The sequence below is a fragment of the Symphalangus syndactylus genome, chromosome 3, assembly GCF_028878055.3.
Source record: "Symphalangus syndactylus isolate Jambi chromosome 3, NHGRI_mSymSyn1-v2.1_pri, whole genome shotgun sequence".
NCBI lineage: Eukaryota > Metazoa > Chordata > Mammalia > Primates > Hylobatidae > Symphalangus > Symphalangus syndactylus.
Genome location: NC_072425.2, coordinates 72,102,098 through 72,113,558, shown reverse-complemented (window position 1 = coordinate 72,113,558; position 11,461 = coordinate 72,102,098). Strand labels below are relative to the sequence as shown.

Here is an 11,461-nt window from a genome sequence, read left to right as displayed (position 1 = left end):
TTTCCCTCTGTACATGGCTTTTATTATTTACATAATACAATATAGCATCAATGCTGAATAGCATGATTATGTGCAATACATAAATATGAACTATCTGTACACATCTGCAGGTCTAACTCAGAACTAAGGTACATAAAATTGAAAGCAAAACTGAATGCTTTAAGAATAAAAGTAAAAACTAGGACTGAACACTGCAATAAATCAGAAGTAGTGCCTCGTGTACATACTTAACTATTTACAGATGAAAACAGGCATTACCACAACACTAACTATACTCATTTATATATAAAAAACACAAGTTTCATACATCACAAAAAACCTTCCATTATAACACAGAAGTGATATTACCAGACAAGCATCAGTGAAGTATACTGCCTTTTCTAGTTGTTATTGTACAATGCTGTAGATAATGCAGCCCATGCAATACACCCAAGAACACTAGAGTCCTACACCCAAGTACAATATGATAAAGCAGCCCTCTGCAAGTGGTGCTGGATACCACTAAGAAGTCTACTGCAGCCATGTTGGTTATGATTTTCCATGCAGAAGGGTACAGTTACATTAAGAACTGAAGTCTTTTAAAAAGCTTTAAACATTCTTTCTTGAACCAAAACATTCGACAAAAGATGCACATGAAAAATTAACTATTCAGATACCTTTGCAACTTAAAATTCAGATGCATGTTATTCAGTAGAGCTGCTGTATGTGAAAACCAAACGTAGAGTTTAAATTTCTTCTTGTAAACAAATTAATCCTAGTGCAGTTCTGTGCTACACATTTTTAGCAATGAATAATGCAGACATCTTCTGGTGCAGGCCAGTACAATAAGCTTCAAAGATTATCTCAAGACCCTGTTGTTGGCTTGATGGTTTTACTTATAATCAGTTTCGATGTTTACCTTTCACAGAATGTCTTATTTGACAGTTTTAGATGACCAATTTAACCAGGCTTATATATGGCACCAAATACTGGTTTCACGGGAAAGAAGGTCTGATCCTCTTTATGAGCATTTCTTCCTGCTTCCAAAGAATATGTTGTGAAATTAAAGAGGGTGAAGTTTAACTATGGTAGAAGTAGACTGCCAGTCCTTTTCTGGTGTACCATTTTAAAAAAATACAGGCACATAACACTAGCCAAAGATTATACCTTGATTACATTCCCAAAAGGCAGATATGCTGCAAACATGCAGAGATTTCATTTATTTTGTTTGGCACATGGGAACTCTATTTTGTTCCTATTATCTGTGTGTTTCACTTTGCTGTGCAGATTTTCATCCAATTTTTTTCAGGGGAGGGCATATACATTTGTAGGGCTGTATCTATCCAATTCTGCCTGTAACAAACACCCAAACATCCTAAAATATCAATTATAAGACAGACAAGTGTAAAGTAAAACTCTGGAGAACATCAAAGAAAAATGGCCATGCATCTGCTCTTTAATGTTTTCCTACGATATATTAAAATAAAAACAAAGTTTCAGTCTCTTCACAAGAAGTAATTTATATTCTCTGAATTTTTTCAGCCACAACAACTGGATTCTCTTTTCTGATTTTTGCTGCAGCTTCTGCTTTGTAATCATACGGACAGTTGTGCTTGTCAGAGTAACGGTGAAGTCCACAAAACAAATTTCCACATCGGCAGTCAAACCCTGTACAAACGAAGAAGTAGAGTCACTTGAGAACTTGAGGCAATTAAAAGAAAAAAAAGCCTTAGTCACTATAGAAAAGGGCCCAGATTTTCATTGCTTTGTAACATAAAAGACAGTGAACTCTTTTCTTCCACTTCCTGGTGATAAGACAGTCAACTCTTATAGAGTCTATCACATTAACCTGGAAAAGGAACTTTTAACTTCCTTTGACATGGTGAGAAATTCAAATAACTATGTTCAGTCTTTCCTTGCAAGGGCAATAGGGAAGTGTTTGGTAAGCCAAACCACGTGGAGAAAACAAAATGGGCTGTCTGCCAGCTAATTTCTACCAGGTGCTCTCTATCGACTCCTGTAGATGCAAAGCAGGATAAAATTTACAACAGGCTCTGGAGTTAGGCTAACCTGGATTCAAAACACAGTCCTACCATATCGTAAGTAATGTTTCCTCAAGTGAAAACAACCATCAAGGTCTGAGATTTAAAGGAGACAAGAAAAAAGCACTGAGAACATTCCCTGCATAGCTCAAAGTAGGTGGCGCTGTTAGTTCAGTAACATTTTCCCAAGGTATACAAAAACTTTTTATCAATCTAATAAAATAAGAGGGCCTGAGTTAATAGTTTTATATGATTAGGAGACAAATGGAAGTAAAACCCAACTTCTTTCCACCCCAATACCACCTCCCCCACCTTTCCTAGACTACAGCTAGTCAGGCTTTTTTTTTTTTTTTTTTTTTTTAATGTGTAAGACCAACTAGTCTCCAAAAGCTCCTTGTTAACTGCAGGGAGTAAAACATACATTGTCTTGTGTTTTGTAATACCTGTAAGACCAACTTTCTTTCTGCACATGAAACATCTGTTTTTCTTTGGTTTCGGCAATTCAGGAGCTTTTTCTTCACTCTGAGAAGTACTGGGCTGAGAAACTGATGGACTGGGCTGAGTGACAACTGAAAAGGACAGAAACACAAAATTTGTCAAGCATTCACTGGCTAACATTTAAGTCAAAAAAGGAAGTACTTAAGAGAAACAGGAAGATGCCTGATAAAAATGTTTAGAAGTATTCCTTGAAAATACAAACTTTAAACAGAATCTTCCATTTTAACATCAGAACTTAATTCAAACCTGAGAAATTCCTGCCAATCACCATACTACTTGCTTCTCTAATTTTGTAAAATGATCGCTTCACTCAAGAAATTCCTATAGAACACTGGTAACAGTCAGTACTAAAAACAAAATCCTAATTCTGTTTTAAAGAGCTGGGAGATGTTAATCATATGCTCAGTTTTTCCACGTTATAATTTCCTAAATGCAAACTTTTCAATCAGGGCAGTTCAAATTCATTACATCTCAGTAAATAAAAGCAGCCAACTTTGATTTTATGCTTATAGGAAAAAAAATCCTATATATGTAAAAACAGCAAATTTTGACAAATGAAACCCAAACCATTCATCCCTAAATCAACGTCAGATCCAAAAATTCCAAAACAATCATTTTACCATTTTCACAGGTGCACTAAACATTATAGGAAGACTTGAAAGATTTTTTTAAAGCTTGGTTTTTAAAAAAGATCGGCAAACAGTCTTTAGAAACTACTCGAGAAGTATTGATTTTAAACTATTAAGGATTCCACAGGCAGAACAAGAATCTTATCTGAAATAGGCATCCACTATCGACAGAGATAGCATCTACAAACAGTCCCACCGTTTCTCCACCTAAAAAGGCTTTAAGTTTCAGTGTACGCATGGCATCAATAAAATTTCTCACAGTGAACAAAAAATACATTACTGTACTAAAGCCCACACTGCCACTAGTTCTTTAAAACAAAATACCAAAATTTACATCTGCTTACATGTAATTCAACTACACCTGAAACACTATAAACTCAGGTTTTAATATTAATCCAAATGTTTTAACAATAGCAAATTTATGTATGCAATGCTGAAATTACTGCCCAAATATGCCAGCACCAATGCTATTAGCATATAGATAAGCTCCTACAGCAAGCTGATTGATTTAATGGCAATTTTCTCTAAAACTCTGCCCAAATTTATAATTCAATTGCATTAGCAATGAATCTACTGGGAGAAATAGCCTAATATTAGACTAAACGAACAATATTCCACCTACTGCTACTGTGACAACATTAATGTTTTTCCTGATGTCGTGAGAATAAAGAATAATCTAGGGGAATAGTTGTATGGGGTAGAGGGAGGGTGTCAGCCATTTCTTTGGCCACCCCTGAAAAATGAACTATGGCTCCTGAGACAAGGGAAGAAGGGGGAATAAGAAAATGACACAGAAAATGCAAATAGCAGTGAACCACGGAATGCCTACTAAGTAATAATAAATGCAGACTAGCTCTAACCCAAGACTATTCTTCCAAGGTCAGAGTAATTTTGTGTTTAAAAACCAAAACCAAAACCAAAAAAAAAACCCAAACAAAGGCATCACGGGCAAACTAATGTGGTCAGTTTAAGGATGGAGCTCATTTCAAAATGAAAAATATAGATTCACCTGCCAAACTTGAGAATTTGGCCTTAACTTTGTAAGATTAATACAATAAACGAACTTGACTGCTGTTAGCAAAAGCCAGCCTCCAAAGCAGACTGTATAACCACTGACACTATCTTTTCACAACAGAAGTTTTATATTGCATTTAATCAGCACTCTGCCAAAAAAGAACAAATTGATCAAATAAGCTACATGCACTATATAAAGCACAGAAATCTTTTTGTTCTAGGGCCTAGTACAGGTAATTCAAGTCAGTCTTCTTGCACCATCAGGGCACTTCTGGTTGTGCTATATAAGGAAAGTTTCCAAAGTCACCATATCTCACGAAAACCAAAATGCCTTTCCACACTGAGTTTTAAACTCCCACAAAATATATGATAGGAATATTGTACTTCAAACAAGTTTCAGTGTTCAAATATGTTGTTCTTAAAAGTTTTCTACGACATTGACAATATCAAAACTAAAGTTACTGCTTTTGGTTATAAAATTATTCTTTATAACCTTGAAATTTAACTTCATCAAGTTTTTAACACATCCAATCTCCAGATTACAGACTTTGCCCATTATGCACAAGGGTAGTTCAGGGGATGAGCAGAGAAGAAACTGAGAATAAATATCACTATTTTACACTTCAAGATACTCATACTCTTCAAGATACTTTTAAAGATAGTAGTTCTTTGCTTGGCCTGTATTTTATGGCTCTCCCTCCTCTTTGGTCCTTCAATGGAAAGGAAAGAATCCCCCCACCAGCCATTTCTTGCACTATCAAATTCAGAACTGAACAAGTATTAAATGAAAAACATACCTGGCTCTGACACCTCTGTTTTCGGGGTAGTTATTTTGTCCTCTCTTGAAATGCTCATTTCTGTCATTTGCTGAGTTACAGGCAAGGCAGCCACAGGCACATTTCTATTTGAGTTCAAGCAAACAATTTTTAAAGGTGTTAAGGGTACTTCTTGAGACAATGAATAGGTTGTCAGTTCAACTTTAAATTATATAATATTTCCAAAATGGGCAAATGGAGCTAGATAACCTAAAATTTAAGAAAAATATTGGATGCCCAGCATAAATGGTTGAGAAAAAAGTTTGATAAATGGCTCATCAACTTGAGCCTGCATTTTGTATGGGTTACCATATTCTACAACCAGCTAGGGGTTTTTAGCTGTGCGTGTAACTTGTTTAAGGGCAAAAGGGCAGCTCTGCCAAAACATCTTGTTTGGCCCAATAATACAGTCTACAGTCTCACTCGACAATCCCTAAACCTCAATTACAAAGAAATAAAAAAGCACAGCATTTCCAACACAGTATCCTTGAGGGGGTTAGGGAGTCAGGTGTAATATACATCTTTACTCAATGACTTAAGAGTCATGTATTAAGACACTGAAATCCTCGATTGCAAAGCCAAGGGCATCCATTAACTTCTTCATTATCGGACTAGTACAGACATCTTGGTTTCCTCTTTGTAATATCATAAAAACTCTGAACGTTCAATCTTACCTTGATTTTTCAGATGCGCTGCCAGCAGCACCTTCACAGTTGTTTAAGCTAGTGTCTGCTCTCTGTACAGATGCAGAATCTGAGGTAGGACTGTTGGAACCACTAGCTGTCCCTATTTTAAAAAAGGATTTGTAAGGAACCAATGAACACTACAAAAACTCACTTAGTATCAAGACGTAACAAATACTTGCATTTAATTAGGTTAGTGATATAAGCATTCACTGTGCTGTAATCCTACACTTGAGTATCCAAACAAAAAAATATTTAAAAATCCAATGAACACAAGTGTGAAACAAAATAACCTCAAAAAAGAAAACTGAAAAGCTAGAAGATGCTTGTAGATAGTCATTCATTCCTGATCAGTCATGTCAAGCACCTGGGCTGTTGCTTGAATTCCAAGCTCTTGTCAGGTGTTCTCTCCATGGGCTTTCAGCATTCTCAGCCCCAATTCTTGGTTCTATATTTTCTGTCCACCAGTTCTTCAAATGTGTTTTTCCTTGGAAATAACTTACCCATTGGGCTCATTCTGCCACTATTCTGCTGCCTCTGAAGATGTTCTTTGTAGCAAACTGAACACATTCCATTTGTCCTAGGATTTCCATAAAAGCCACATCCTGTGCTACACAGCATGGGCCCCGGGGTCTGGTTAGTCTCCTGAGCCATATTTTTCTGCTATAGACGAAACAAAATTTCAGAAATTAGTGTTATCACCAAAATATAGTCTAATACAATCATCGGTATACCGTTGTAATTTCTACACAAGTTTTAACAAAAGCCCATTAAATGTTAATCATTAAAAAGGGTGGGCAGAGATAATTATCAATATTTTGTTGCCTCTATAAAAGCAAACTGCTTTAGGGCCAAAAAAAACCCAAAAAGAAATTTTATCAATTAGGGTATTTTTACCTATCACTATTCTTGGTTTCAATTTATGAAAAGGTCTGCTAGCTCTCAGGGTTATGTTTTAATCAATTTGGGAAACTGGTATCTTTAAGTAACTTTTGACTCTGCTGCACTTACTTAATTGCTAATCACAGTTATCACTGACTTGATATTTATAGGTGGTTCTTTAAACTGGATGAATAAAGTTTTCTTAAAACACCTGCACATATCTGGGCTTCATCAGTAATTTGACAATTCTGCTGAGGCAGAGCATCTGTACTTTTTAATGCTGAAACATCTTTATATAAGGCTGAAAAGAGAACTGGTAGCCCTTCCTGCTACCTTGGAACCAACAAGTAAATCTCTTAAGAATTTAGGGTCAGCCGGTTTACGAAACTCCTTTTACGTTCTCCATTTGAAGTTTCAGAGTATGTTAAAGCCAGTGCCTAGGAATCTGCAATACACAAATTATGAACCAGATTTCTTAGCCAAAGGCACTATTAATTTTAACAAGTGCTTGTCTTCCTCATACCAGAAAATAATAAAACCGTTCCAAGCTCAAATTCAATATATTAAAGTGAATATATATACATAACCTTTAGTAATGGTTAATATTCAATGCTGGGTTACCAGAAAAAGCTTCACATAGCAAGCATTTGTTTGCAAGGAAGATTTGCTTTTCTGAAAGTCTTGTTAAAACGCTGTGCTAAATTATTAATAAGTTTTCCTCTGGATGAGAAAATACATATTCAAGAAAAATTATTTTAAAATAAAGTTGTGGAGGGTTTTCATGTCATCTTAAATATGTATAAGCATATGTACAAAAAGCATATTTGAGAGCATTTGCTTAAAGGAAAATTTGTGTGCTGTAACTTGTGGTCACAGTCATTTTTTCCAACTACATATTAGAATACACTTTTTAGTGAGTTATTAAAAAATGATGTTTTAACAAGTACTAACTACCAAAATTAGAAGATGGGAAAAGGGGACTAACCAATTTTGACCTGGCCAGAACCCTGGTAATTATTCCCCAAACATTTTATCCCCTTTTGTAAGTAGAAGTGCACCATACAAATATTAAGACAATCTAGCTTGTATGGAGTGACCAAGATCCACAACTTACTTTGAACAACAGTATTTAGTTGACACTGTCTCTTTAAATATTAACTGGAATTTAGCTGACTCACTTTGGAGCAGGGTAGTGTAAACATTTCAACATCACTTAGGAAGTTTATTAATAAACACTTTCAGCTGGGTTTTTAAATGAGCATAATAGGAGCAAAAACTGCTTTCAAATGATAAATCTGTATATATTTGCATGCCCACCACGCACAAAACGTGTGAATGTTTGCCCTATGCATGAAGGTTGGGTCATTCCTTGAAACCAGTTTAAGTGTGCTAGCTTACATTTTCTACACTGAGGCCCAGTCTCATCTGACATTGGCTTTTAAGTTTAAGGCCAAGCGATCAACCTAAGTAATTTTAGTTAATCTGATTCTTAAAATCTTTGTTTTAGATAAATAAAATGGAGGATACTCCATCTAAACATTTCACACACTTAGAGATAACAAAGTATTCCAACTTTCCTTCAGAGAACATGTCTACCTTCATTTCATTGTAAATAACCTTCAACTGCGAGACACACAAGTACCAGGACATGAGTCTTCTACATGGGTTCCCATCTTTTAGATTTTTTTCCCCTAGAAAGCCAGCTTTTAAATGCCATCACATGTGCACAGCTTGCTTTAATATTTCTCAGAAGCTTAGATCACATGGGAGGGCGCTTCAGCCTGTCACAAGGCTGCAATGTGACAAGCTGAGCTGGATGGAGGCTCTCACATAAAGCCTAGTCAACAGGGGCCTCTGAAATCAGCTTCTATTTATATCTCAAAGCCTGCCGACTCCTACACAACCCCAAGAACTAAGGATGCAGCGTTCATATATCTAACATAAGAAAACAAAAAAAGGACTGCTAGTTTTTTCCTAATGTAGGAAAAACTACAGAACAATCTCAATCTAGAAGATGAAAGCATAGTCACTCAAAGCTAAAATGGTCAAGGTTGTTTATAAAAAAACTAAGCACAGTGGAGACAGCGTAAAAAAGAATCCTCATTTAGTAAGGATTTAGGGGATGAAGTGGGGGATGTGTGTTCCCATTAGGTATTGCATTCCCCTTGTATTTTAGAAAAAAACACCATTACTATTTATTGCCTTTAAAGTAATTAGCAACTTGAGCATGCACGTGTCAGCTCTATCAGGTATAGCTAGAATGCAGATTTTATAAAGTTTATGGCTTCCTCTAACTTACAGCTTAAAAAAACACCTGAGTGTAACTGAACAATTCTCCAATTCCAATTCTGAACAAAGAGCTTTTACACCTATGGAATACAGTTCTTCCAAGTGCACATGATATGATGAGATGGCATGAATTCCCACTCACCTGGGAATGCAGACCTGAGAGGTCAAGTCTCTAGTCTGCCACTAAGTCAGTGACCTTGGGCAAGTCCTTACTTTCCAGATTTCAGTTCCCTCTTTGCCAAATGGAGTAGAATTGACTTTTAAAGGCTCCTTTTCAGGGCCTGGGAGATAGAAAACAGGAGAGAACTACAACGAATCCTTGATTTTTTAGGGGGGCGTGGGGAAACATTTTAAGAAAAACTTCAAAGATAAAATTGCGATATTTTCACCAATTGAGTTCTGAAAGCCTACTTTTTAAAAAAAACCCTAAAAATAAGGAGTAAAATACATTCGTTTATGTTTTTAGAAGTCTGTATCTAAATCCCAGGTTTAAGAACGGGGATGTGTGACCTATATGTTCTTTTATCTTAGTATCTCCTTAGATGCTATCCCTTAGGAGACATTCAATCAATGAAGATATAACCCGACCCTTCCCCGAAAACACAGCTCCACGGAGTGCGTGGAAAGCAAGCAAAAAATTTCACATTCATCAGCCTAAATGCACCAAACAAAGGAGAAGGTGCTCCATTTCCTCCATGAAAACGGATCTCAGGGTAGAAACGCAGCGACGTCAAGAAGCCCCGGCCCCATGTTCCAATGGATTCTGGAACAAGTTCGGGTCCCACTGATCCCCCATCCCCCTCCAAGCAAAGGCCTCACTCAGTAAAGCCCAGCAGGGCCCTCTCCAAAAACCACTGAGTCATGCAGAACAGCCGCTCAGCAGGCCCGGCCGGCCCTTCGTCTGCAGGCCCCACGCCGATCCCCGACCCTCGACCTCGAACGGCTCTTCTGAGGGGAGAGGTAGGGGGGGCCGCAGCGGGCAGGGGGCGCGGCCGCCGCCTCGGCCTCTTTGTTTCTCTGGATCGTGGTGCCCACGCCGGGCGCCGCCGCCGAGGGCGGCCGGGCGGGAGGCGAGCGGCCTAGAGGCCGGCCCCGCAGAGGCGGCACGCCGTGCATTGTTTCCCGACCGTGCTGTGGAGCGAGCCAGGTCTCGGGCCACGACGACAGGATGACGCCTCCGTCTTTGTGCTTCCTGGGCTGGCGGGCGGGCTCCCCTCCCCCGGACGCCGCCATCCGCGGCCTGCTCCGGCTTCGCCGTTGGCCCGCGGCGCCCCGGTCCCTTCACTCCCGCCTCCGGCCCGGCAACAAGGAGCCCGGCTCCCACCCCCAGCCCCGTATCACTCACCCTGTGGGGTCCCAAATGCGAAAGCCGGGTTCGCGCGCGAAGCCGGCACGATGAGGCCGGGCCGAGGCCTCCGGGAAGGCTGAGCCGGACGCCCTGGTGCCGCCGCCGCGGGCCGGGAGCGGGTCGGAGCCGCAGGCGGAGGTGGCGCCGCCGCCGCCGCCGCCGCGGGGTCTTCCTTTGTTCCTGCAGCAGCGCCGAGCGTGGCCGGGACACGCCGGAGCTCGGGAAGTGGGAGGAGGGAAGCGAGGGGGGGGCAGAGGAGGAGGCGGAGGGAGGACCGGAGGCCGCAGCGGCTAACGCTGCTCGAGGCGCTCGCCCGTAGTCGCCTCACGCCTCCACAGGCCGCAGGTTGGGTGGACTAGGAGAGCGAGCGGAGCGCGCGCCGCGAGGCCTGGGGCCGTAAGGGCCCGCTGATGGCGCTCTTCGCCGCTCCTGCCACCGCCGGGGAAGCTGCGCGGCTCCCAGGAGCTAGCGAGCCCGCGTAGGAGATGCACACAGCTCCGCGTCCCGGCCGACTAACGCGCTTGCCGCCCGGCGCCCGGGCTGTGAGGAAAAAGAGGGGGAGGGGGCGGGACGCGTGCGTCAGCGAAAACCCCGACGGCGGCGGCGGCGGGGAGCGCGGTGACGTCGCGGGCCCGAGGCCACGCCCCCGGTGCCCTGTCAGTAGGTCCGGGAGGCGGGGCCGAGACGGGTTTCTGTGCCTTCTCGCGGAGCCCAGCCACTGGCCTGGCAGTCGGCCCCTAGGGTGGAGCTGGGAAGAGCGAGTCCCGTGGAGGATGCGTTTCTATTTTTAACCGAATTGTCCGCCCTCAGCCTCCCTCCTTCGGATTTTCTCATTCAAACCCGTTTTTCGCCATCCTAGTTCTCACGCTTTGTCTCCAGCCCTGGGCAGACATTCCCTCCCCCAAGAATCGTAAGGATTCACCCCCAGAAAAGGAAAAGAACTGCCTTATGGCTTCGAGGTCTTTTCTGTTTATGAAACCTCCTCACTCCCCACACCCATTTTGAGCTCCGAAGTCCAGCCCGAGCGTGGCCTTGACGCAGCTGGCGGTGCGCGTTTGCTCGCCCAAGGTCACGGGTGGTTGTGCAGAGTAAGGAAACGCGCGGCCGCCCAGGGCTGCCAATGCCCCGGCGGCGCTGTTCTGAACAAACTGTTTTGGCCAGCCTGTAAAATCCCTGGAAATTGACGATTCCAGCAAAGCGTCCTGAACTGGGAAAGCACCAAATGTTCTACTCAAATGCCGCGAAGGGACAAAACAAGCTAGACCTGAGGCCCAGATGAAGC

The 11,461-nt window shown here is 41.4% G+C and overlaps 1 protein-coding gene across 3 annotated transcripts; it reads right to left on the bottom strand.

Annotated features, from left to right (window-relative positions):
- On the bottom strand, positions 1-10,775 carry ZFAND5 (zinc finger AN1-type containing 5). Of its 3 annotated transcripts, none has more exons than XM_055272253.2 (7): positions 10,177-10,739; positions 8,974-9,112; positions 6,164-6,323; positions 5,652-5,763; positions 4,960-5,063; positions 2,465-2,590; positions 1-1,647 (listed from the first exon to the last, which is right to left on the bottom strand). In XM_055272253.2, exons 3-7 carry the CDS (start codon positions 6,312-6,314, stop codon positions 1,499-1,501), a joined length of 642 nt encoding a protein of 213 aa, XP_055128228.1. In that variant the 5' UTR covers positions 6,315-6,323; positions 8,974-9,112; positions 10,177-10,739; the 3' UTR covers positions 1-1,498. The 3 variants fall into 3 exon arrangements, with proteins under 3 accessions (XP_055128228.1, XP_063493080.1, XP_055128227.1); XM_063637010.1 differs by lacking the exon at positions 10,177-10,739 and adding an exon at positions 9,959-10,017; XM_055272252.2 differs by lacking the exon at positions 8,974-9,112 and having other exon boundaries at positions 10,177-10,775.
- Between the last annotated feature and the right edge of the window lie 686 nt (positions 10,776-11,461).

Excerpts from the sequence above, each read along its gene's own strand:
- ZFAND5 (XM_055272252.2), bottom strand. The coding sequence starts at position 6,314 with ATGGCTCAGGAGACTAACCAGACCCCGGGGCCCATGCTGTGTAGCACA. Across the intron at positions 2,591-4,959 it reads AACAGAGGTGTCAGAGCCAG|TTGTCACTCAGCCCAGTCCA; the intron begins GTATGTTTTTCA and ends TGTCCTTTTCAG. Across the intron at positions 1,648-2,464 it reads AAAGAAAGTTGGTCTTACAG|GGTTTGACTGCCGATGTGGA; the intron begins GTATTACAAAAC and ends TCGTTTGTACAG.